This window comes from Jaculus jaculus, chromosome X (assembly GCF_020740685.1).
Source record: "Jaculus jaculus isolate mJacJac1 chromosome X, mJacJac1.mat.Y.cur, whole genome shotgun sequence".
NCBI lineage: Eukaryota > Metazoa > Chordata > Mammalia > Rodentia > Dipodidae > Jaculus > Jaculus jaculus.
The window spans coordinates 97,190,176-97,217,867 of record NC_059125.1 but is presented as its reverse complement, the minus strand read 5'-3'; the positions used below and the strand labels follow the sequence as shown (position 1 = coordinate 97,217,867).

General features: G+C 40.4%; 1 protein-coding gene across 1 annotated transcript; it reads right to left on the bottom strand.

Annotated features, from left to right (window-relative positions):
* Nucleotides 1-15,746: 15,746 nt before the first annotated feature.
* Tceal1 (transcription elongation factor A like 1) lies at nucleotides 15,747-17,352 on the bottom strand. Its single transcript, XM_004658971.2, has 2 exons — nucleotides 17,245-17,352; nucleotides 15,747-16,527 (listed from the first exon to the last, which is right to left on the bottom strand). The coding sequence occupies exon 2, from the start codon at nucleotides 16,499-16,501 to the stop codon at nucleotides 16,016-16,018; it is 486 nt and encodes a 161-aa protein (XP_004659028.1). The 5' UTR covers nucleotides 16,502-16,527; nucleotides 17,245-17,352; the 3' UTR covers nucleotides 15,747-16,015.
* Between the last annotated feature and the right edge of the window lie 10,340 nt (nucleotides 17,353-27,692).

Below are 27,692 nucleotides of genomic sequence, written 5' to 3'. Positions count from 1 at the left end.
TAAATAACTAAAATACTTTATATTTATTTTAGAATTTTATTTATTGATTTGCAAGCACAGAGAGAGAAGAGAGAGAGGGAAAGAGATAGAGAGAATGCGCATGTCAGGGCGTCTAGCCACTGTAAATTAACTCCAGATGCACGTACCACTTTGTGCATCTGGCTTTTATGTGGGTACTGGGGAATAAAAACTAGGCAGGCAAATGCCTTAAACCACTAAGCAATGTCTCCGACCCTGTACTTTATATTTCTGATTTCATCCTGCTTTTTTTCTGTGCTCAAAGATTCTAAGCAGGGCTGGAGAGATGACTTAGCAGATAAGGTGCTTGCCTGCAAAGCCTAAGGCCCCAGGTTTGATTCTCCAGGACCCACATAAGCCAGATGCACAAGATAGCACATGCATCTGGAGTTCACTTGCAGTGGATCGCGGCCCTGGTGTGCCAATTCTCTCTTTCTCTCTATCTACCTCTTTCTCTTTTAAATAAATAAATAAATAAAATATTTTTTAAAAGATTCTAGGGGCTGGAGAGATGGCTTAGTGCTTAAGCACTTGCCTGTGAAGCCTAAGAATCCCAGTTCAAGGCTCGATTCCCCAGGACCCACGTTAGCCAGATGCACAAGGGGGTGCACGCGTCTGGAGTTCATTTGCAGTGGCTGGAGGTCCTGGTGCGCCCATTCTCTCTCTCTCTCTCTCCTTCCCTCTTTCTCTCTCTCTCTGTCACTCTCAAATAAATAAATACAAATAATTTTTAAAAAGATTCTAAGCATTGTTATTCATTTTCCTCTGCTCCAGTCAAAAGAGACCACCCAATCAATGTGACTCAAACATACTTTATTCACTTACCTTCTTTGCTCTTGACTCTAAAATGAGTAACTCAAGTCTCCCAAGCCTGGCACTATAAAGGTTAACATCACATTAATGTTTTGTTCCTTGGGATATTTTAGAAGCATTAAAATAGACCACACATGTAGAGAGCCATTAGCAGCTAGTTCTGTGACAGTACTGGCTTTCCACCAGGATGTTTCTGGAGGAACCAGATAGTTTTGGACAGGATAATGAACAAAAGAACACTCTGGACCCTTTGCTTGATGTGTGTTATCTGGTTTTATCATTGCAAGAGTACATAGAGCTCCCCTCCAGTTGGAACATTTTGACCTCTTCGCCCATTCTGTCATGCATTCTTAGCTATGTGTCTCAATTCCTTTCTAATCACGTTGAAAAAAAAAATCCCTAAAACATTTTCCCTATTAGACTGAGCACAGATGGAAAAATTGTGCTCCCACTGAAATAGATTATAGCTAACTTGCTCACAAAAGCCCCTAAGGTGGTATGCATTGAAAACTTCTTCCTGTAAAGCAAACCCAGAGAAAGAAAGATATTCTAATCCCCGTCCCAGAAAGAAAGTTCAGGCCATGATCCTGGACATAAGACACTGGTTAAATGGCTTAATGAATAGCAGATCTATTGCCTTGTAGGGTATACTTGAGTTCTTTCTGAGACCTGACAGGACTGAGTTTTAAAAAGCAGTAAACCTGGGACTAGTCCTGGATTCAATCTCCAGCATAAAATATAAAGGCAGTTACCCTGCAATTCTCAAGTTCCTCTGACCTCTTGAGCCTCTCGTGTTACAGAGACTACTGAGCTCATTGAGTTCTGACTATACCATAGTGACACATAAGTCACACAATGACTTTGTGTTATTTTCCATTGCATATTTGTTACTTTAGTACTAATCACCCTAATACTATTTGAACTGAGTTCAAATTGTTGTTTTTGCACACCTCTGAATTCAGACTTAACTCTGAAAATTCCAGTGTGCATATTTTTTATGTTATGAACATACAATTCTGCTTTGGAGGGGCTGGCAAGCACATTCTTTGCCAAGGGCACTATTCTTTTTCTTTTCTTCCTCCTCCTCTTATTTTTTATTATTTATTTATTTTGGTTTTCTTAAGGTAGAGCCTCACTCTACCCAAGCTGACCTGGAATTCACAATGTACTATCAGGGTGGCCTCGAAGTTACAGTGATCCTCATACCTCTGCCTCTCAAGTGCTGAGGTTAAAGGCGTCCACCACCATGCTTGGCACACAGACACACACACACAGAGGGAGAGACAGAGAGAGAGAGAGAGAGAGAGAGAGAGAGAGAGAGAGAGAGAGAGAGAGAGAGACAAAGTAAGAGAGAGAGAGAGAGAGAGAGTCCACCAGGGTCTCTAGCCTCTGCAAGTGAACTCCAGGCTCATGTGCCACCTTGTGCATCTGGCTTATGTGGCTACAGGAGAATTAAACTTGAGTCATTAGGCTTTATGGGCAAGTGCCTTAACTGCTGAACCATCTCTCCACCGTGGCATAATTCTTTTTTTTTTAATTTTTATTTATTTATTTTGAGAGTGAGAGACACAGAGAGAAAGACAGATAGAGGGAGAGAGAGAGAATGGGCGCTCCAGGGCTTCCAGCCTCTGCAAACGAACTCCAGACGTGTGCGCCCCCTTGTGCATCTGGCTAACGTGGGGCCTGGGGAACCGAGCCTCGAACCGGGGTCCTTAGGCTTAATAGGCAAGCGCTTAACCGCTAAGCCATCTCTCCAGCCCGTGGCATAATTCTTTAAATCAGTTTTTAACATTGTTTATGTGGTAATACAACAGAAACAAATACAGATTAAATAAATTGTTAAATTCAACTAGAAAGACAGAGAAGAGGTTAACATTTAAAGTCATGTTTGTGGACTCCTGGCTATTGCTTCTATACTCTATGATTAGCTTCTATAATAGGAAGGTATTACTCCCAATGTCTCACCTTCTAGATTTTTGTCTAGAATATGACAAAGGGTTGCTCTCTTGGGGGCTTCCAAGTGAGTGATCCCCAGCAAAGTTCCCATACAGCTAAGATGGGCTACACAGACCTTTTAGAGAAGCAAGAGCTAAAGTATCAGAAGGCAGGCAGGGCAGCCATGCAGAAAGGAGGGAAACAGTCAGCCCTGGATAACTGCTGCCATGGCAACAGTCTCCAGGCCTGGAGCCTTCTCTGGGTCTGAGGAAGCTTAGCATGGTTTCTGATCTAGGGGTGCTTGTTCTACTCGCATTATCAGAGCCTGTCCCTGGTGTCACTTGGAAGGGCCTATCTGCCTGGGCCCACCTCAGCCCAGATTGCTCCTGCTGCTGCTGCCTCCTCTGCCATCTTTCCTAATAGCACATTATAATGGCAGTTCTTGTACTCAGACTGGCAGCTGTTGGCTGCAGAAGGCCCAGTTCAGCCTGTGGCTCTCCTCCTCAAGTCCTATCTGCCCTAGAAAAAGTCTCCAACTGGGAAATACAATGGCAAGTGCCTTCTCTTTTCTTCTTCTTCCTGCCTTATTCTAACTGAGGCCTACACACACTTACAGAAATGTGCATGCACACCCTCATAAGCACAGCCATTCAAGTGTGCACCGAGGGGAAAAAAGGAGCTCTGAGGAAAGGTGGGGTAGCAACTCGAGCTTTTGAAACCACATAGCCACAGGGAAGGCAGGTCTGCACCTGAGCTGAAAGGAGACAACAGTAACAGGCTGGGGGCTGGGCAGGGTTCATGAGGCCATTCACTGACTGGAGACATGGGAGCCTCCTAGTCATCTTCTTGTCTCTGCTTATGTTGTCCTTTTCCTTAAAAGGTAGACAGAGCTGTAGTAGAAGCATGAATAGGATCCCTTCCAGTTGTGTGATACTACAACTCCTCATTGCCACCACACTGAGCATGAGAAGTTTCTCTTTGGAATGAAGCAGCCTAATGAATTAACTTCTCCTTTGTCAACTTGCTTCCTTTACTTTTCCCAAGCATTTTAAATTGTGAAGAAAAGCTGAACCTAAATAATTAAGATATTATTAATCACTAGAGTCAGTTATCCTAGGACAAGGGATAATAAAAGCATTGGTTGTAAGACCTCTTAATTGGCAATTTTCCTTTAAATTTACAGTACATCTGGTGACCTTCAGATAATATCAAAATATGCTTCAGAAACGGACCACTGCCTGACTAATAGGCATTCTGGCACTCACCCATCTCTGGCTAAAATTCTACTCCCTTAAATTTCCTAAATTTGGAGTTAGTAGTTCATGTAGTCCATAGGATGATCATTCACTGACTTTCTATTCTGCCAGCTCATCATAGTATTTTCCCTTCCCCAACCTTGTCTCTCCACTAATTGGCTTCTGTCTTGTGGCGAACAGAGTCAGCCTTTTGAGAGGTAATAGGAATGCTATTTGACATGTGTGACACATCCACCATACTGTGACTGTTGCTACCTTTCCTTGAATCCAGGTAATCCCCCCTACCATGAACTTCTCTTATGCTGGCATTTCCTGCTACTAACTCACACATTTTACAGTTATTCTTCACCTCATTGACTCTCTAAAGGACTAAGAGCAACCCTAGTCTCATGAGAGGGCATCAGAGGATGGAATGGAGGGGATAGCTTCAGAGTCTTGGATATTTACTTCAAGAAGATAATATTTAATGAGCATTTATTTTTCCTTCTGTACTGTATATGAAGATGGATAATATACAAATGTCCTTAAGAAGTTCATTGAGGGCTGGAGAGATGGCTTAGCGGTTAAGCGCTTGCCTGTGAAGCCTAAGGACCCCGGTTCGAGGCTTGGTTCCCCAGGTCCCACGTTAGCCAGATGCACAAGGGGGCGCACGCCTCTGGAGTTCGTTTGCAGAGGCTGGAAGCCCTGGCACGCCCATTCTCTCTCTCCCTCTATCTGTCTTTCTCTCTGTGTCTGTCGCTCTCAAATAAATAAATAAAAAATTTTAAAAAAAGTTCATTGACTTACAGGGGACATGCATATCTAAGATAGTTTATAAAAATATCTTATTTTATTTATTTACTTGAGAGAGGGGGAGAGAAAGTAGCAAGAATAGAAAGGGAGAGGCACATAGAGAATGGGCATGCCAGGGCCTCCAGCCACTGCAGGCAAACTCCAAATACATGTGGTACCTTGTGCATCTCGCTTATGTGGGTCCTGGGGAATCGAACCTAGGTCCTTTGGCTTTGCAGGTAAGCATCTTAACCCCTAAAATAGTTTTAACATACAATACTAAATACTATAATAAAAGAAGGTCTGGAGAGATGGCTTCGTGATTAAGGTGCTTGCCTGTGAAGCCTAAGAACCCAGGTTCAGTTCCCAGTACCCACGTAAGCCAGATCCACAAGGTGGTACATGCATCGGGAATTAATTTGCAGTGGCTAGAGGCCTTGGGTCACCCATTCAATCTCTCTCTATCTTTATCTCTCTCCCTCTCAAAGAAATAAATAAAAATAACTTAAAGAGGAAGAAGGAGGAGAAGAAGAAGAAATAGTACCAGTAGTGGTGGTGGTAATAGTAGCTGTCACTTACTTGGTACATTAGCAGTACCAGGAAATGACACTTAACATTATTTGATAATTGTCAGGAGTCAGGAACATATTCTGGGGGTGATTGAATGTGATCATGTGAGGGAAGAACATATCAGACGGAATAAGGAGCTTTGCCAAAGGCATGGAGGCTTAACCTTAAAAAAATGAACTGCGGGCTGGAGAGATGGCTTAGCGGTTAAGCGCTTGCCTGTGAAGCCTAAGGACTCCAGTTCGAGGCTCGGTTCCCCAGGTCCCACGTTAGCCAGATGCACAAGGGGGAGCACGCGTCTGGAGTTCATTTGCAGAGGCTGGAAGCCCTGGCGCGCCCATTCTCTCTCTCCCTCTATCTGTCTTTCTCTCTGTGTCTGTCGCTCTCAAATAAATAAATAAGTAAATAAATTAAAAAAAAATGAACTGCGGCTCTGGAGAAATGGCTTAGCTGTTAAAGTACTTTCCTCCAAAGCCAAAGGACTCAGGTTCAATTCCCCAGGTCCCAAATAAGCCAGATGCACAAGGCAGCCTTCAGACACTGAAAATGAACTCCAGAAACATTTTGTACCCCCAGAAGATGTTCAGAGTATACAGTATGTGCATCAGTTATTTATGAACTAGATTCATAGGTAACAACCTACATAGAGTCACAGAAATACTGTTTTAAATATTATTTATTTATTTTAGAGAGAGTGAGAGAGAAAGAGGCATGTAGAAAGAGAAAGAATGGGTGCACCAGGGCCCCTAGCCACTTCAAATGAACTCAAGACACATTTGCCATCTTGTGCATCTGGCTTCATGTGGGGAATCCAACTTGGACCCTTAGGCTTTGCAGGCAAGCACCTTAAATGCTGATCCATCTATCTATCTCAGGATATACTGCTGAATGAAAAAAAGTTTCATTGAGTGAAATCTAGGCTATGACATGATTTATGCAATGTCATTTAAAGCCTGTTAATATATATTTATATACACGTACATTATAAAAATGCATAATGTCATCTGACTTATATATGACAAATAGTATATATGTGTACATTTGTACGTATATGTATGCACAGTTTGTGTTGCTTCTCATGTAAATTACCTTCTTCATGTAGTTCACACATTTTCCAGTGGGTAAGCAGAGTTTTTTGTTTCTAAAAGACATCTGCAAATCTGTAATATATGCTTTCAACATTCCATTCCAATTTCAGTTTTCATGTGTCATTTAACACATTTTTTAACTTTAAAGATTTTGAAAGAAAGCTAGAAGATGGCTAAGTGGCACAATACCAGATCAGAAGTATAAGGCCTTGGGATCAATCCCCAACACCTCAATAAAAAAAGAACAAAAATATTTTGAAAGATGGGGAGATCAGATATGGAGAATGGTTAGCACCCCAGCCCCTATCAAATTTTCAGATGTCAGCTGAAAATACAAATCAAAAGACTGAAAAATATTTTAAGGAGCTGAAGATACAATGCAGTTGGTAGAGTGTTTGCCTAACCATCATGATGCTCTGAGTTCCATCCCTAGCACTGCATAAATCAGGTGTGGTGATGCACTTGGGAGGTAGAGACAGGAAGATGAGGAGTTCAACATCATCCTCAGCTACATACTGAGTTGGAGACCAGCCTGGGTCATGTGAGACCCTGTTTCAAAAGCAAAATAAACAAAAATATTTTGAAAAATATATTTTTATCATTAATTTCTATTATTAAATTGTGGCTATAGAAAAAATAAGTCGAACTACAAAAGTGGGGCATGAGAACAGGTAAGTATTTAAAACTTCTCTGTCAATCCAAAATAGACTCAGAAGTAAAAGAATAGGTGTGAAAGTTTAGGGACAAGCAAGGCATAATGGTTTGAACATCTGACATGTAAATCATACAAATTTGAATTCAAGTCCTGGTTCCTTTACTTACTGGCTTTGTGAACCCTGTGTAAGTCCCTTAAACTTTCTGGGTTGCAGGTTCTTCATGTACATTAAATAATGCCTTCTTCAAAGGGTTGTAAGGATTAAAGGTAATTCTATATATACATTGGCTGGCCCAAACTTGGCACTTGATCATTTCTCATCTCTTTTCTCCAGTCCAAACAAAGTCTTTACATTGTACTTTTGGGAGACCTATTCATTCATGTGACCTTGAGACACAGATCACCGAGATCAAAAAGAACAATTTTATGTTTTGTAAATGACATCATCATCAAGAGGCTTAATGCTATACAGATCAATGTCTTGGTGCATGTACAAATAAAAATAAAGTAATAACATTTATGCTTTATAAGATACAACTGCAAATATATAAATGGATATATAAATGCCCTGAAATTTCAAATATAATTTTGTAAAGTAATCATAGATATATTGCAAGTACATGTACATCAATAAGTAATGATTTTATCTGGGTTAAGGAAGAATAGGCAATTTATATCTTCTTAAATTTCTCATGTTTTCAGATATTTTCTAGTTGAAATATATAGCTTCCATCTTCAGAGAAAAAAATTAAAATAGCATAATACCATTTATTTTAAGTATGCACCTATAAACATACAGGCATGCACATACTAATATTGATAAGGAAACATGACCTGACCATCTGCTACTCCTTGTTTCAATGCTCTGGAAGAGCCTGACACTCAGGGGATTCTGGTATGAGTCTGCTGAACAATTCCTTTCTCAAAGGAAATCAAGACTGTACCACTTTCCCCTTTTCTCTTTCTCCATCCCCCTTGTTAGTTATGCTCAACTGGCAATTAGGGCTATTGGTTCTTACCTGTCTTTCTAAATATTCTCTTGAGAGCTCTCAAATAAATAAATAAATAAATAAATAAATAAAATTAAATGTTCTCTTGAGAAAGTCTTGTTTTGGTAAAGAAAAGGTCTGAGCAAAAATTTTATTGTTTTTTTTTTTTTTTTACACATAGGCCATGAACAAATACACTATATAGAATCCCACTTCTATTTGAAAATGCAGAAAAGGATGGAAGGGCCAGACATAGTAGCAGACTCTTATAGCCAAGTACTTGGGAGGCTGAGGCAGGAGGTTTAGGCCAGACTGGGTTACATAATGAGTTCCAGTACTGCCTGAGTTACATAGTGAAACCCTGTTGCAAAGAGGGGGAAGGAGGAGAAAAGGAAAGACAGTAAAAGCATACACAACTTGATTCTTCTTTCAGTCATTTAATTGCACAAATATGCAGAGGTTGCTTCAGTTACCATCACCATTTTAATCTTCTCTCTCAGACTTGACACATATCTAGCTGGTTACTAGGCATTACCTAGAGGAAGATGAAAATGTGTAAACCCATTCAAACACACACAAAAAAACAAGGAAACAAATAATTCTAACTCATTTTTGACCCCTAGAAAGCATGCATCTAATTTGGAGGCAGTATATACAATGGGAATAAAACAGAACTTGATGCAATCAAGTCTGAGTTAGAACCCAAGATCTGACCCCAAATTTCCTCATTTATAAAATTTATTGAAAAAATATATGTATGTGTAAGGAGAGAGAGACTGAGAATGAGAATGAATGGGAATTAGCACACCATGATATCTTGCCACTGCAAATGAACTCTAGACACATTTGCCATTCCATACATCTGGCTTTATATTGAGGAATCATACCCATCATACCCATGCCATCAGGCTTTGCAAGCAAGCACCGTTAACCACTGAGTAATCTCTCTAGCCCCTGAGTCTCAGTCTCTCTCTCTCTCTCTCTCTCTCTCTCTGTGTGTGTGTGTGTGTGTGTGTGTGTGTGTGTGTGTGTGTGTATATATATATATATATATATATATATATATATATATATATATTTATATTTATATTAGTACTTTTAATAGGTAGGGAGGTTTTCTGTTAATTTTGCTATGACCCTGAGCCTGATCTGTTCTGCACTGTTTCACTAGGCTTGATCCTCCACTAACTCACAGTCTCCTAAGAAGAGAAGGAACATGGGTAACAGTTGGTTCTCTCTCTTGAATCCCAAGCCCTCAATGCTTTATACTATATAATTGGCCAGGAATGTTGCTGCCTGAATATGTGTGATATAAGCTTTCTTTGTAGGTAGGGAGGTTGTGAGGGCCTATGCTAGTTTTGTGCAGCCATAACATAAGAGTAGATAATCTGTAAAAAGAATAGAAATTTATTCGCTTAGAGTTCTGGAGACAGAGCAGTGTGAGCATCTAAGGTGTAAGTATTTGATGTGGGTCTTCGTATTGTGCTCTTACATGCTAGAAAGTGGAAGGTAGTCACATAGCAAAATAGAAGATAAAGAAGCCAGTCACCGGTAATGCTAATAAGCCCCTTCAATGGCAACATTGATTCATTCTTGAAGACAGAATCCTTATAACCTAAACACTCCCATTGTGCCCCACTTCCAACACATGAATTGTAGGAACACATTTAACCAATGGTAGAGGCCAAAGAACCAGGCTCTGGATATGGCTGAGTCTTCATTATCAATGCCTTAAAAAGCACCTTTTTCTAAATTTTAATTTTATTTTTGATATTTTTAAACATGTGTATAATGTACTTTAATCATATTCTCTTATCCTCATCCTACTCACATTATTGCCATTCTTCTTCCCAGCTAATCCCCTTCCCACTTTCATTCTTTTTTTTGTGGCCCACTGAGTTAAATTTAGGGTTGCTTTCATGAGCATGGATGGGGAGTTATTGACTAGAGTATGGGAATCTTGCCAGTGGCTATGCGACTAAGGATCATGACTTCCCTTCCCCAGAATAATTAACTGCCAATAGCTATTCTGGGAGTAATGAGGCCTTGTGAACCTTTCTCTCATCCATGTGGGAATGTTGGCAGGTTCAGTCTTGTGCAGGAAACCACAGCTGCTATGAGTTCATGAGTGTTATGGCCATAGGACAACATTCCACAGCACTTCCCCCTCCTATTATTGCATTCTTTCTGCCCTCTCTTCTTCAGTGTTCCCTGAGCCTTGAAGGGTATTATATGTCCCATTTAGAGCTGAATACCCAATAGTCAATTATTCTCAATATCTTCCACCCAGTTACGTGTCTCTGTATTAACTTCTGCCCACTGTAAAAAGAAACCTCAATTATACAGATTGAGAGTAGTACTAATGTATGGGTATAAACATAGATATTTAAAAGGCAGCTTGACAACCTGTCTATTTAGCATAACAACAGTAGTCACTTCCCCTCTAGTTCCCTCTAGGGCCTATGACCTCCCTATCCATGGGCTTTTGACCAGGCTTACAGTACCAGGCATGACTTGCTTCCTGTGAAAACAGGTCTCAAATACAATCAGAAAGCAGTTGGTTACCCCATAGCAGTCATGCCACTATTGCACCACTGCACATATCTTGCCTGGTAGGTCACTTATGGAATACATAGAATCTACAGCTGGGTAAGGCTGTTGAAAACTTTCCTCCCAGGCAGCTCACATAGCAATTTCTGTCACTATAAAAGTTAACTATCAGGGAGGAAGCTCCCAGCTAAATTCCAGCTTGATTACTCTATGCGCTGCTATTGAAAGTATGTGATACCTTCAAAAATAAGGATCATCGAGTTTTGGTGGGCACAACCAAGAGCACTGACAATAATCTATATTGTATTGGAGGCCTCTGAGCTACCCTCACAAGTCATTGGAAGGTATTTCATCTCTGATGCTGGGAGTTTTGATTAATAATTTACTGCATTTGAGAGTAGCTTTAAAACATTTTAATACCAGTTCATAGTCTGTGTTGGTTGCTAAATCACAGGCTGAGATTAAAGTGTATGGAGGTTTCCAAACAAGGAGTTACACTTATATTTCCTCCCCAGTTGTAGTATCACATGCTGTTACAAGTTTTTTTTTTGTTTTTTGTTTTTTTTTTTGAGGTAGGATCTCACTCTAGCCCAGGCTGACTTGGAATTCATTATGTACTTTCAGAGTGGCCACGAACTCACAGCAATCTTCCTACTCCAGCCTCCCAAGTGCTGGGATCAAAGGCGTGCGCAACCATGCCCAGACCAAAGCTTTTTTTTTTTTTTTTTTTTTAAACCCTGGAGTCTTCCTGTACTTCTGAGCCTGAGCTCACTCAGAGATTAGATGTGCTGCATCATGCAGACACAGAACTAAGTTATCACAGAGCCACCAAAACAGACCAAGGCACATCCCAAGCCCTTCTGGGAATCTGAGCAAGGTGGTGAGAGAGGGATGGGTGAGCTCTTGTCTGCTGACTAATCTAATTTTTGTCACAGTTATTCCAGAGGCTACTTCACTGGATGCTGAGGGAAGAGTCAGCCCCTTCCTTTGGCTTCCACCTGAAGTGATTTAGATAGACCCAGTGAGAAACCTGCTGTCCAGTCTGATGGAAAGGCAACATGCTCTGTTTCTCATTAATGGAAACATTTGTCTTCTTCCAAGAAAGTTTACCCATGACAGCCCACCCATAAGCCCTGGAGAACTTGCTGACTGCTACAAGCTAGAGTGGATAAAATTAAGGCTGACACCCTGGAGAAAAGTATGGCTTTGGTAACCCCTTCCACAAGCCACTTGAGTATACTCCCTTCATCCATAGAGTGACAGCAGACTAGAAGACTAAATTTACTTTTTTCTTTTACCCCCCCCATGTGTGCATACATGTGTGTGTGTGGACACTCCCTCTAGCATTATATGTATGCCTTGAGAATTGAACCTGGGAAGGGTTCTGCAAGCAAGTGTTGAGCCACCTTTCCAGCACCGCCCCCGCCCCGAAACTTACCTTTACTTATAAACCTGAAACCTGAGCCCTGGAAACCTTAGTTACTCCAGGGGCAATTCCAACAAAATTAGCATCAACAGGTTCTTGCAACCTTGAAGAAAGGTGGATAAATGTGAAGAGCTCCCACCATTTTTTAGTGTGATTACCAAAAGAGAACTTTGAGTCTGATATATTTTGCTTGTATTATAAAACATAACTGCAAGAGAGTATATAATACCACTTGTGATATTGAGCCATGTTTTTGCTTTTTATTTCATGTATGACTTTGCTTTGGTACTAGAAATATTCCAAATTTTGTTATGAAATTGATGCAGTTGCTTTTCAGTTTGCTACTTAAAAATATGTTTGATCAAGCCTTTCATCTTGTTTTTACTTTTTAGAAATGTTTACTAAGATACTATTTAATGATCACTGGAATTTACTCTTTCTACAGTTCTAGGGGTGTTTTATATATTTTTATTTTTCTAAACTAATACAACATAAATGCCAATGATTTACATTGTGGTATTTGAATATTTTTCTGTCATTAAAATATTTTTATTTATGTATTTGAGAGAAAGAAAGAGAGAAGTAGATCGAGAGAGAGTAAGAATGGGCATGCCAGGGCCTCTAGCCACTGCAAGTTAACTCCAGACCCATGCACCACCTTGTGCATCTGGCTTTGCATAGGTACTGGGGAATCAAACTCTGCTTATTAGACTTTGCAGGTAAGCACCTTAACTGCTGAGTCATCTCTCCAGCCCATCCTGCCATTTATTTTATTTTTTCCGAAGTAAGGTCTCACTCTTGACCAAGCTGACCTGGAATTCACTATGTAGTCTCAGGCTGTTCTGGAATATACAATGATCCTTCTACCTCTGCCTCCGATTTCCAGGATTAAAGGCATGTGCCACCATGCTTGGATATCCTGTCAGTTTTAATGGCATTTTTATAATACTTAATTTTGGTTAAGCCTCCTCTAGCCCATCTCCCTACCCCTGCTGAAATCCTACCACTCCTAGGATCCCTCCTTTTACTTTCATACCACATATTTCTATTACCCTCTTTACCTTTTACCTTCAAGCTTCTTTTTCTCATCTTATGGGCTCCTTTCTAGTTTCTTGTGTCTACACACTCCCACAGAAATAAACATATATAAGAATTGAAGCTAAAATCCACAGATCAAAGAGAGAACTTACATTGTCTGTATTTCTGAGCCTGGACCTAGGACAACTTGCTACAATACTTTTCATTTCCATACATTTACATCTTCCCAGCCCCTTAAGTGGATTTTTGTGCAGGGTTTGAAATAAGGATCTAGTTTCATTTTTCTACATGTGGATATCCAATTTTCCTTCCACCATTTGTTCAAAAAGCAGTTTTTTTCTCCAATAAATATTTTTCCAACTTTCACAAAAATCGTGCAGCTATAGCTGCATGAATTTATATTAGCTCTTCTACTCTGTTCCATTGATCTACATATCAGTTTTGCGCTAGTATCATGGAGCTCTTATTACTGTGGCTCTGTAATACAGTTTGAAATCTGGTAGAGTAATTCCTCTTTCCTTACCTCCCCCCCCCCCCGCCCAGACTGCTTTGGTAGTCCACATTTCAATGGTGTTACAATTATTCATATTTAAAGTCATAATTTATTCCTACTAAAATCAGAAGTATAGTTTAAATACCAGAAGATTTCTAACTTTAGTTTGAAAAATTACAGAACAGATTTAGTATGTGTATGGGGAGGAATACAGCCAGGTTTCCACATATTTTTCATTTAAAAATATTTTATTTATTTATTTATTATTTATTTGAGAGAGTAAGAGAAGGAGGTAGAGAGTAACAGAGAGAAAGTGAGAGAATGGGTGCGTCAGGGACTCCAGCCACTGCAAACTAACTCCAAATGCAACTGCCACCTTGTGCATCTGGCTGCACATGGGTAACTGGGGAATCGAACTCAAGTCTTTAGTTTTTGCAGGCAAGTGACTTAATGGCTAAGCCACTTATCCAGCCAGAGTCTTCCATATGTTTGTAAAAGAAACAATGACGCATAAAATATATAAATAAATTTAATGCTTAATTTGAGGAAACCCTCTTAACACTGGGTTCCTTTTATAATTGCAAGTTATAATTTTAAAGAAGTGAACCAACTTACTAGTATGTATGTATTCAAATAGAAACTCAGAGTTCATGATAGATCATGATTTGAGGACTATCATTAACCACAATCTGTATTTCTAAAGTTAAAATATTTAATAAAATAACTGCAGGTTTTATCATGTAGATTAATAGGTAATTCATGATAACTCAGATCATATATAATGGTTTAATATGTTGCAAAGTACTTTTGCATATATCTTATTGCTAATGGTTATTGAAGATGGGAATGACCTATGTTGAACCCAAGTTATATTTTTTGTCTGTTTTTGCGGGGAGGGTAACGAGTATTTGTTTCCACTTTTTTGTTGTTGTTGTTGAGACATAGTCTCACTCAGTAGCCCAGCCTATACAAGCATGTATCACCACACCAGGATCTAAGTTTTATTTTCCTTTTTGATTTTAGAAAGTCAGTTGAATAGATAAGGCAATCCTTTAAGAAGTCCCAGACAGATAACTAACCCCAAGGCAAATTAGGCAATTGAAACTATAGTTACTCTTAGTTTTTCAGAGGCAAGTTTCAGTTCTCAGTACACAGCATGGTATCCATCTCAAAAATTTGACTTCCTAACCCAGGACTTGGTGAGTTCATTTTCAGGGAAGAAAAGAGAGGTTTTAAGGAAAAACCAATGGAAATGACCCCTATGTTCTAAGCACTCTTTTAAATTATCAAAAGTTTAAGCAAACAAACAAACAAATGAACAAACAACATCAACAACAGCAAAAAATAAAAAAAAAAACAAACCAGAAAAGCCTGGCATGGTGGTGCATGCCTTTAAACCCAGCACTTGGGAGGCAGAGGTAGGAAGATCGCCTGGATTTGAGGCCACCCTGAGACTACATAGTGAATTACAGGTCAGCCAGGGATAAAGTGAGACTACCTAGAAAAAACACCTCTCCCCCCAAAAAAGTCTAAGCAGCAATGTGACTTTGTGTCATATCAAAGCTAGAAGAGGGCTATTCTCCATATTCCTGGATGATATAAAGTGCAGCTCTGGGTCACCAGCGTGATAATCCGTGAAACATCACATTTTGAAGATATCAGTAGCAACAGAGGAAGTAGCAGGACCTAGGAGATGGGGAAGCTGAACCTGGCAGGTAAATATTGCATGAGACTACATGAAGACATAAATAGAATGTGGCACTCACCTGGAGTCTCACAGGAGTTTTGGATGAGCATGAATGAGAACTCCTTTGGGTACCATCCCTGTGTTTGAAAGGAATACCTGGTATATCTGTTTAAGAGATTTAGAAGCAAAATCGGATTCATTTTTATTTAAGCTCTGACAAACATTTATTAAGGGTCACACTGTCTTTATGAGTGGAGTAACAGTTTTATTCAAGACTTGCTTTACATTTTTTCATACTTCTTTTATCTTGTGCAACATAAATAGAATATGTTCATCTTGAAAAAATGATAAAGCAAAAGACATTTAAAAATCATCTTACCACACAGATAGCAAGTGTTAAGACTTTTAAGTATATATTTTAAGTTTTCTTTGAATACTAATATATATATGTATATATATATATATATTACAAAAATGGGATACTATGTATATACCTTTTGAAAGTTGCTTTTTTTTTCAGTTCACAATATATAATGTAGATCTTTCCATGCAAATTGTGGGACTCAAGTTTTAGGGGGTTAAAAAAGAAATTTTATGCCAAAACACCTAAAATAAAGCTGCACAAAAACTTAAAACTAAGAAAGCTGACAAAGTATGTAATAAGCTGCAGACAGAGGATCCAGGTGGCACTGCTATTGTCAGACAAAACAGAATGAAAGGTGGAGCACGTTAAATAGGATAGGGACGGCTCCGTTTTGCCTTCCAATGCATTATCAGCAGTTTGTTTCTTACTCTTTTCATCTCTTCCATCTCATCTGCTGCCTGTATCATTTCCTCATTGCTTAAATTTCTACCATGTATGTCCCCTCTAAATTGTGGGCGAGAACGGGCCAGCCTTTCTTTGAAACTTCCCTCTTCCAGCTTGTGTTTGCCCACCCCACAAGGAGGCTGCTCCATGGGGGGGCGGTCCTCGAACAGGTGTTTCCTGGAGAGGCCCTCCTGTGGCCGGCGCTCCTCCGCCAGCAGCATCTCTGGCAGCAGCTCTTCAGGAAAGAAGTCCTCCTCCGAGGACTGCTCCTCCGAGGACAGATCCTCTGAGGACTGATCCTCATCAGAACACTGATTTTCAGAAGGATGCTCCACAGGACACTGTTCGTCACTGGCGTTTAGAGTGCTCTGTGGTTGTTCCTCTTTTCCTTCGCATGATTTTTCCATGTTTAGAATTCTCTTCCCCAGTTACTCTTAGGAGACAAGAAAGGGCAGAGTAGGGTCACTCCACTTGGCTGATTGGGCAAAACACCCCCACTTGTTCCAACACCTGCCACTCCCTGACTGGGACCAGAACTTTGAACTTGTGCTCATCTAGAGATGCTGAGAATGCCTCCTGGCCGCCACTCTGGCGCCCCCTCCTTCACGAAAGAGCACCATTTTTCCCAGCAGGCCTTGCCACAGGCCTCTCCCGCAGTGATAGGGGCGGAGCCATGGATCCCGCAGACTTTTACCCTCAGCGTTCACACACACGCACACACCGGTCCTGTCCCACTGCCAACCCATTCCCCAACCTGGACTTTTCCCGCACATGTGCACCTAGTCGCCTCCACTTTGAGGTTCCCTGCTAAAAACGTGCGGGTCTACGTACGGATAGACTCCAGACAGGTTAGGGGGCGGGAATAGGAAGGAGGGGCCGGCTGGGTGACGCACGCCCCCTTTTTTGAGTACCAGCAGCCGCCCCCATGACGACCCCCTTGAGGTTTCTCTTTCTCTTCAGATCCCCCATCAAGCTTCGTCCTTTGTGTCCCACCCCATCCCCAAGGCAACCATTTCCTGAAGCGAAATTGTGGGCGAGGGGCGGGGCTGGAGCCTATTGAAAAGTCTGGATTCTTTCCATCCGGATCTGAACCCAGGGATTACAAGGCAGCACCGACAACCACTAATGTCAAAGAATCCAAGGAACTTACTTCGTTGTGTTTTGCCTCTCGACCAAAGGGTAATAGGGAGACGGTGTCTGGACAGGCAAAAAAGACCAGGACGAGAGGGACTTGGGCAGACACAGGCTCCTGGTCACGTGAGGAGCGCGCGTCACTGCCTAGCTCAGATCCCTAGTTACCATTGCAACCATTTACCCGCAACCTGCCAGAATCTCCCGACCTCAGACACAGCAGGCATTGTCACTCACCTCTTTGTTCCCATTTGCGTTTTTCTGATTACCAGAGGCTACCAGCTGTGGCCCCTTGGGTTATTTCCTCCTCTAAAGCATTTCCAATACTACCACTCACCTCCCACCCTCTCAGAAACTGAGGCCTCAACTTTCCAGCCCTTCAAATCCTACACTGGCATTTCATTGTTTCAGCCTCGTGAATCAATATCGTATATGCACAGGTCTGTAATCCAACACTCCGGTGGCAAAGAGGTAGGAAGAATGCTGTAAACCGGATGGCCAGTCCAGTTTCCATAGCCATTACAGGCCAGCTATTGCAACATAATGGCTACATAAGACCCTGTCTCTAAAGAAAAAGATCCCCAAGTACCAATACATCGTGTGCCACATTTTCACCTCCTGTCACTTCCATGGGAGATAATCTTTCATTTTGTTTGACATCTTTACTTTTTGGTTTTGAGCCTCTCCCCACCTCACTGTGTCACAAATAGAAATGCCAAGCTAAGGCTGCTGAGCTGGCTCAGCAGTTAGAGGCACTTGTTTGCAAAGCCTGATGACCTAGGGTTGAATTCCCCAGTACCCATGTAAAACCAAATGCACAAAGTGCCACATCCATCTGGAGTTTATTTGCAGTGGCAGGAGGACCTGGTGTATCCATGCTATCTGTCTCTTAAGTACATAAATAAATAAACAATTTACAAAAGGAATGCCAGTCTAAATTGTTAATCCTTTAATTCTAGACTGTTAGAGTTAAATTTATAAAGTATGTAAATCCAAAGGGACATTTCTTGGGGATGGGGAGATGTCTCAGTTGCTTGCAATGCCTGCAGGTCTAGGATTCAACTCCCTAGTCACCTGTGTAAAACCAGATTTTTTTTCAAAGTTGCAAAAGACCCTGATGTACACACACAAATAAACTTTTTAAAATACACATTTGGAACTGGGCGTGGTGGCGCATGCCTTTAATCCCAGCACTCGGGAGGCAGAGTTAGGAGGATCGCTGTGAGTTCGAGGCCACCCTGAGACTCCATAGTGATTTCCAGGACAGCCTGGGCTAGAGTGAGACCCTACCTCGAAAAAAGCAAAAATACATATTTGTCCATGTACCTAAAAAATAGTTCAGGAAACTCATATGTGAAGTGGAAGAGTTCTTGGTGCACACTATGGCATTATTAATTCTCCTCTCTCCTCTTGATATATACTTATCCAATAGTTAATACTAGAAGGAATATATTTCACTGGAACTCCGGGTGAGGATGTAGCTGAGTTGGTGGAGTGCTTACCTAGAATGCACACAGCCCTGAAGTTGGATCCCCAGTGCCACAATTCTCTAAGTTAGCACTTGATAAAAGAGGTAGATGGAAGAGGATCAGAAGTTCAAGGATATCATCAGCTACATAGCTAGTTTGAGGTCAGGTTGGGCTATACAACAACCCATCTCAAAATAAATAAATTAATTAAAAAAAAAGATTTCGCTGAAACTCTAAATCCTTAACAAGCTATATCTTGTAGCTGAAAAAGCTTATTTTCATTCACTAAATCAATAAATAGTTTGGCCCTGGGGCTGCTGGACCCCAAAAGATCTCTCTCTTTCTCACACACACACATATTCAAAGAAGACATTGACCATTAAATGATGTATTAATTTTGTTTACCACATACTGAGTAACTGGATTAAAATCATACATACATACATAGTTGCCACTGCAAGTACTACATATTTTTGGATCTAACAGTGTTTTATGATCTTCAACTTCATGTCTAGGTCTTGATTATTCAAAAAGCATGAATGGTACTTTATCATGCATATGACCTTTTGGGGAACTAACTTTCTTCTCTATTTGACACTTTTAGTAAGTGACCATCAGATCTGTGAGGGTTCTGGAATTTATTTTGTCTAAACCTAGATCATTTGCCATTTTTCTTAACAGAAATTCATATGTGAAATATCCCACTTAATGGAATTTCTGTTGCATTTCTTCAGCACCTAATTTACTTTCTGTTGAGGTAGCAAGACTAGTTTACTTTTATGATTTGTATAAAGCTTTCGATTTTCCACTTTCATGCCATATATGTCTTTAAAACCAAGCTTAATTAGTCCATCTTCCATTTTTCACCAAAAGTTTATTACTTGTATTACTGTTTTCATAGAGATGTACAATTTTATTAATTTCTGCATTTTAAATAATATGTATGTGTGCCTTGCCAGGGTCTCTTGCTACTGCAAAATAATGCCCATCCAATTTTACATGGCCAGCTAGGGAATTGAAGCAAGACTGGCAGGATTTCCAAAAAAGCACCTTTAATCACTAAGCCATCTCCCCAGGCCCCCATTTGTTTTTATTCTCCTCACATCTTGTGATGGACAAGTCACAAGCTATAAGGCATCCTTTTGAAATTGTAACAATTCTAATCATTCCACGCTTTAAAATTACTTGATTTATTTACCTGTAATTCTCTTGAGTTGAACTGTGACTCCCAATTGTTTACACACAGTGATCCTTGCTTTGCCCCCTAGAATGGCATAAAAATGCATAAAATAAGAAAAGTCCATTTTACTCTTGATAGGTGACCTTGATACCCTTGATACTGCCAAAGCCTTTGTTAAATTTGTTGTTTTTCTCATCTGTGGGACACAATGGGCAATCTTTACTTAAGGTTTCTGTGACTTGACTTCTTCTTCTATAAAAGTGGAGACAATACTACTTAGCCATACTGTGGGATTGGTGACAGAAGTAAATGAGTCAATGCACCAATTTATGTATAGTACCTGGTATAGTGCCTAGTATGTAGAAATTCTCCATATTAACTATAATACAGTAGAAGTAATTATAATAGTGTAGCATAACACTAACATTACTCTAGTTCTTTTATTATATGCATTGTAAGTGAAGGAAAATCTAAATAAACATAGTAGCTTCAGTTGGTTTTGGTTGAATTTAAAAATATCTATATTTGGAGGCTACATAGAGAAACAATATAATCTTAGTCTTCCACTAACTTTGCTGTAGATTACACCTCTGATGTGTGGGATATTATGATAACCATTGTTTAAGTTACTTTTCAGACATATAAAGGTCACCTTTGCTGAAAGCACTAATTCTTAACTTGGGCCTGCAAGTATGTGATAGTGACTGAAATAGTGAGAACGCTTGTCATTTTTGTATCCAATTTGAATCTGTCTCTTTTTTTGTTTTGTTTTGTTTTTTTGAGGTAGGGTCTTGCTATAACCCAGGCTAACATGGAATTTGCTATGTAGTATCAAAGTAGTATCAAACGCCTATCTCTGTCTCTCAAGTGCTGGGATTAAAGGCTTGTGTCACCATGCCAGGCTGTATCTGTCTCCTTTGCTATCTTAACTTTTTTTTATATTTATTTATTTATTTGAGAGCAACAGACACAGAGAGAAAGACAGATAGAGGGAGAGAGAGAGAATGGGCGCGCCAGGGCTTCCAGCCTCTGCAAACGAACTCCAGATGCGTGCGCCCCCTTGTGCATCTGGCTAACGTGGGACCTGAGGAACCAAGCCTCGAACCAGGGCCCTTAGGCTTCACAGGCAAGCGCTTAACCGCTAAGCCATCTCTCCAGCCCTATCTTAACTTTTGGATCAGAGATCTGCTCAAGTCTTAGAGTCATGTTAGCCATTTAAGAAATGCTTTTCCAGAACTGGCCATGTCAACTGATGCACAAAACCTCCACAATTTCCCCTTCTTTCTTAGGTTGCTGATGGCAAGCAAGACAAAGGTAACAAAACATTTTCTAAATTCATAGGACCATCACAAGTGGATGTTTATGTCTGTGCCAGCCACCAGGTTTCAAACACCTCACTCAGATCACTGGAGTAATGCCTCAAAGCCTAATCAATTCTTTTCTCCATGTAAGGTCATATTCATTTCCTCTTTCCTAAGGAGAAAATGAGTTTGAAACCTAGAATGACTTAAAAATGATTCACCCACCCAGTGTGGTAGCTTGCATCTTCTCAGTTTGCTTGCTAGCATTACAATAAACCTTTATTTTCACCCCAAACAACTTGTCCTTGACTCATTGGACCTCTTTCTCAACCATGAGTAAGTTGACATGGGCTCACTAACAATATTGAGCTAGTCTCAACGGACCATTCTGTTATTCTTTAAACAATTGCATTCCCACAAAGAACCCCTTTTCCAAAGATTTCTATGTGTTTACTTATTTATATGTGTATGGTGCACCTCAGATCAGAGGACGACCTTGAGTTGTCTATGCTTGACTTTTGAGTCAAGGACTTTTGCCACTGCAGACAAATTGTCAGACTGCAACTGTCAGACTAGGGCTGGAGAGATGGCTTAGCATTTAAGGTGCTTGCCTGCAAAGCCTAAGGACCCAGGATGAGTCCCCAGTACCCACATAAGCCAGATGCACAAGGTGGTGCATGCATCTGGAATTCATTTGCTGTGGCTGGACGCCTTGGTGCACCCATTTTCTCTCTCTCTCATAAATAAATAAATAACCGCCAGACTAGCTGGCCCATGAGCTTCAGATTGTCCTGGCTCCGAAAAGGTACTTTGGGATCACAGATTAATGTGCCACTTTGCATCCTGCTTTACAACCTGTGCAGGCATATTTTTTGTGTGTTGCAAGTAAGTGTTTTTAAATGCTGAGCCACTTCCCAGCCCCAAGAATCCACCCTTAAAAGGTTAATATCCCCAGTTATTTCAGCTATTTCTGACATGACATGCAATTTGAAGAGCACTCAATATTCTACATGCCCCTGAATTTGCATGTAGGAAATATTGTATATTTGGCATAGTTTAGAATAGAGTGATCTTACCAACTTATTGATTCTAGAATAGACACTATTACATCTATGGGTGCATCTTAAGTCTATAGTAGACTTTCTGAATATTATAACTCATAAATCAATCCACTTTTAGTTGTAATTAACTGAGAACCATGCCACTGTGTCTAATATATCTGGCTGTTAATAGACTTTTGCATATCAATTAAATCATAATGTAAGTACAGAAGCTTCTGTTTTTCTTGGTTAAATGTTGTCCTGTTGTATTCACTCCTTAGTTGTTTGAATAGAGATTCCATTATTCAGTATACTAGCTAAAAACTATTAATTTATAGCATGCCATCAGTACCCAACAGGATAATAGGGTCATCAAGCTCAGAAAATATCTAAGGAGATTCAGCAGGGAGCTCTGACTCCAAGTGAAGAAAAAAATCCTTATTGTGTGGTAGCTAGGAATACCCCCCCTGCTGGTCTAGTTCCATTCCTCTCATCTCTAAGTGCATCGTCTCCTGATAGAAATGCTCGCTTTCTGCTTTTGCAAATAGAAGACACAATTGTCTTTGAAAATTCCTTGGTTAGAAGTTGTTAAGTTATGAGTGTCAGATAAGCAAAATTTGATGAGATGGAGCAGGAAAGAAGGAATGAAGGCAAGGTTTTCATATGGATTCTATGTCCCTGCCCCCAGTAGCTGGTTAAGGTCTTTTTGTGGAAAGAACAATGTAAATGTGACTCTGCCACAGGGACAACCATTTGTTAGAAGGGAATGTGATAAACTACTTCTTTGTGTTGGTTGGGGTCTGAATGTGGACTGTCAAACAAGAGTGATAGATTTGATATTCATCACTTAGAGCGTGTGATGGTGAGATTGCTTGGATCATGATTTCTAAATAGGGTATAAATCTAAAGACCCATTTTAAAGCTGGGGATATAGCTCACTGTTGAATCACTTTCCTGGCTCGTATGAACCTTCAGAATCAAAAAGTAAAAACTAATTTTAGTAGTGAGACCTAGGAGGGTACAAATTGTTCCCATGGAAATAAAGGATGATAATAAGTATGAAAGATGAGAGGTAAAATGACCATAGGGCTGGAATTATAGCTCTGTAAGCAGTAGAGGGCTTATTTGGCATGCATGAGGCCCTGGATTGGATCACTAGCATTATAAAACAAAGTAACAAGCAATACCCAGGCAGTGTGATATGAATGGTTGTGCACTTAACCACTTTGTAAAACTGCTCCTGGGTCATTTCAGCCAGGTTCCTACACAGCTAATGTGGGCTGCACAGACATATAAGGGAAAAAGAACTGGAGGTTATCAGAAAGCAGGCAGGGCAGCCATGCAGAAAGGAGGGGGTGGGTAGTCAGCCCTGGATATCTGCTGCTATGGCAACAGTCTCCAGGCACAAACCTTACCCAGGAGGTCTGAGGAAGCTCAACATGGTTTCCAGGCTAGGGGTGCTTGTTCTACTGGCAGTATCAGAGCCTGCCCTCCCTCTGAGTGTCCCTGGTGTCACTTGGAAGGGCCTATCTACCTGGGCCCTCCTCAGCCCAGACTGCTCCTGCTGCTGCTGCCTCCTCTGCCATCTTTCCTAATAGCACATTATAATGGCAGTTCTTGCACTCAGACTGGCAGCTGTTGGCTGCAGAAGGCCCAGTTCAGCCTGTGGCTCTCCTCCTCAAGTCCTATCTGCCCTAGAAAAAGTCTCCAACTGGGAAATACAATGGCAAGTGCCTTCTCTTTTCTTCTTCTTCCTGCCTTATTCTAACTGAGGCCTACACACACTTACAGAAATGTGCATGCACACCCTCATAAGCACAGCCATTCAAGTGTGCACCGAGGGGAAAAAAGGAGCTCTGAGGAAAGGTGGGGTAGCAACTCGAGCTTTTGAAACCACATAGCCACAGGGAAGGCAGGTCTGCACCTGAGCTGAAAGGAGACAACAGTAACAGGCTGGGGGCTGGGCAGGGTTCATGAGGCCATTCACTGACTGGAGACATGGGAGTCTCCTAGTCATCTTCTTGTCTCTGCTTATGTTGTCCTTTTCCTTAAAAGGCAGACCAAGCTGTAGTAGAAGCATGAATGAGATCCCTTCCAGTTGTGGCAAGCTGTTTCAACACTGCTACCATATTGAGCAAGGGTTTATCTTAGGAGCCAATCTTGACCAGTTAGAGACATCCTCCAGAATGAAGAAATGGCTGTGTTTCCTGGAATCCAGACAAGCCTAGGGAGCAGAACTTGGCCTATGCTGAGTTCCAGCAACTCAAGAGGTAGTTTTCACCTTGGAGTCTCTTACAAATTTCCACAACTACCCCAGAGTGAGGTTTAATAGAGACAGGGCTGAGTACCTAATTTGTGGGTGCCAACTTAAAATGACAATACAAGGCCCTTTGTTCAAAATAACAAGAAAAAAATTGTCATTAAAATCGCTAAAATATGCAGCTTTTGTTCTGTGGTTTCTCTTTTGACGTCTTTTTGTAAACCCCCCTTTTTGAATAGTTACCGATTTACAGAGAACTTGAAAAAAATTACAGTTTCTACATAACCCACACACTGTTCCTCTTATTAATGTCTCACTAATGTTAATTCTATTACAAAATGTCCTTTGCTTTTATGAATGTTCCTTTTCCTGTTCCAGTAGACCTTCTATAACACTATATTATTTTTACTAGTATGTCTTTAGGCTTCTCTTGTATTTAACTGTTTCTCAGAATTTCCTTATTCTTTTGTTGTTGCTGTTGTTTTTCAAGGTAGGGTCTCACTCTAGGCCAGGCTGCCCTGGAACTTATTATGTAGTCTCATACTGGCCTCAAACTCACTGCAATCCTCTTACCACTGTCTCCTAAATTCTGGGATTAAAGGTGTGCACCACCACGCCTGGCTCAGACTTTATTTGTTCTTGATGACCTTCACAGTTGCATTTGTCAGCATTTTGTAGACAATCCCAGCATTGAAAGTTTTCCGTTTCTCCCACAGTGAGACTGGAGTTGTGGACATTGAGAAGTAGGTCATAATAAAGTGAATAGTTGTTTTTAATCACATGTCAAGGCTACATGCCATCAATATGATTTATTTGAGTACTGATGTAGATGTTAAAATGGTGTTTTTATTAATGTCATTCTAAGAAATGACAGATAATATGTTAAATTATTGGCATGAATTTTACAGTGCATCTTTATGTTATAAAATGAGAGTTGGTTATTTATTTATTTTCTTTTTGAGGGGTAGGGTCTTGCTCTAGCCCAGGGGAACATGAAATTCAGTAAGTAGTCTCGAACACAGAGCCTCTAACTACTGCCAACAAACTCCAGATGAATGTGCCACTTGGTGTATTTGGGCTTACGTAGGTACTGGGGAATTGAACCAGGGTCATTAGGCTTTGCAAGCAAGCACCTTAACCACTGAGGCATCTCTCCAGCTCCTGTATTTACCTCTTAACAGGAAAATAGAAATGCTATACAAAACCAACTCAGCAGTGTTTATTTTCTTGTTAGGTATATATATGCATAGTTGGTAAACATGCTACCTTTATCCCAAGCTCAATGAAAGACTGAAAAGAAAAGGAACTATGAGTTTCTATGTATGTCCCCTTGTTATCATTTTCAATGTAAGTAGTTAGCAAATATGAGGGAGAAGAAAGGATGTAACTTGGTTTTATCATTTGTTTTTAGACTGTGATTCTAAGTTAGGAGACCAAAAGGATGGCCTCTTTTGAGCATTAACATTCAATCCAACCTCTTACTTGCTTGCCTTATATTTGAGTCTTGCTAAACTCCCATGCATGACAGGTGCTCATGAAACATCAGGAATAACATATCTAAATGGGGCAGCAAGAATGACAGATATAATATGTCCAGCTCTTTATAGAGATTAGAATCAGTTTGTTGCATTTTATAAACACACACACACACACACACACACACACACACACACACACACACACAAAGTTCAAGGGCTGTTTCTCCCTCCCCTCTGTTTTCTCCCTCCTCTCACCTGGCTATGCTCAGACTATGTCTAAAATTTTTGAACCACTGCCTATTATGGTAATTGAGTACACCTGATATGAGAGGAAGATAAGTTCCCACTTCAGTTATATCAAGCAAAGTTCTTCCCTCACAGTTCAGTTCCCCACCTCCTCTCCCCATTAACCCTCCCTTGCTCCCCTTACCCAGCATTCCGGAAATATTCTCTGTCTCTCTCCTCATCCTGCCAGTTTATTCTGGTGTTAAATAAAATTCTAGGGCACAAAAAACAGTTTTTAATTGGTTTTCCTTGATCTCAAACCCAGAATATGAACACACACACACACACACACACACACACACACACACACACACACACGGCTCTTAATTGGAATTAAACTGAATATGCAGAACAATCTGGGAAGAATCACCATGTTAACATATGAAGATGGTATTCTTCTTCATTTATTTAGGTCTTCCTTAATTACTCTCAATGAACTAAGCATTGTAATGTGCAAGTCTTCACATATTTCATAAAATTTAACCCTAATAATTTTATGTTTGATGTCATTCATTATAATTGCAACTAGTATTATAAAAATTTCATCTTGAATTACTTATTTCTAGTATATAAACGTATACTTGATTTTTGTATGTTGGTCCTATATCTTGAGATCATGCTAAGTTCACTTAGTGAACTAAATCTAAATCTTGTATTGGTTCTTAGAGCATGCTATGTGTATACTTATGATTTTCTTGCAAATAAAAATGTTTTTTTTTGTTCCTCTCTATATGCCTTTCTCCCTTGACCTATGGGACTAACTAGTATTTCTAGTACATTGTTGAACAGCAGTGGTAAGAGCAATATAGTTTTATCATCAGGCAGCATGAAAGCTATAGTTTTTTCCCCATAGATCTGCTCTTTCAAAAGGGTTAAAGAATTCTCTTCCTTCCTTTCCTCCTTCCTTCCTTCTTTCTTTCTTTTTTTCCCCCCTTTTTCGAGGTAAGGTCTCACTCTAGCCCAGGCTGACGTGGAATTCACTATGTAGTCTCAATTGGCCTCCAACTCATGGCGATCCTCTACCTCTGCCTCCTGAGTGCTGGGATTAAAGGCGTGCACCACCACACCTGGCTAGGAATACCCTTTCTAGTCTTAGTTTCCAACAGAGTACTACTATCATTTAGTGTTTTGGGGCTCAAACACAGGCCTAATGCATAAAGGGCTATAACACTGAGCTATGTTACAGGCTTCCTGAGAGATACGAACACAATGAGCATTGACTTTTTTTTTAAAATCTATTTATTGCCAGGTATGGTGGCACACACCTTTAATCCCCAGAACTCTGGAGGCAGAAGTAGGAGGATTGCTGTAAGCTCAAGGCCAACCTGGGACTACAAAATGAGTTCCATGGCAGCCTGGGCTAGAGTGAGACCCTACCTTGAACAAAAATTATGTATTTATTTGCAACCAGAGAGATGAGAGAGAGAATAAGAGAGGAAATGGGCACACCAGGG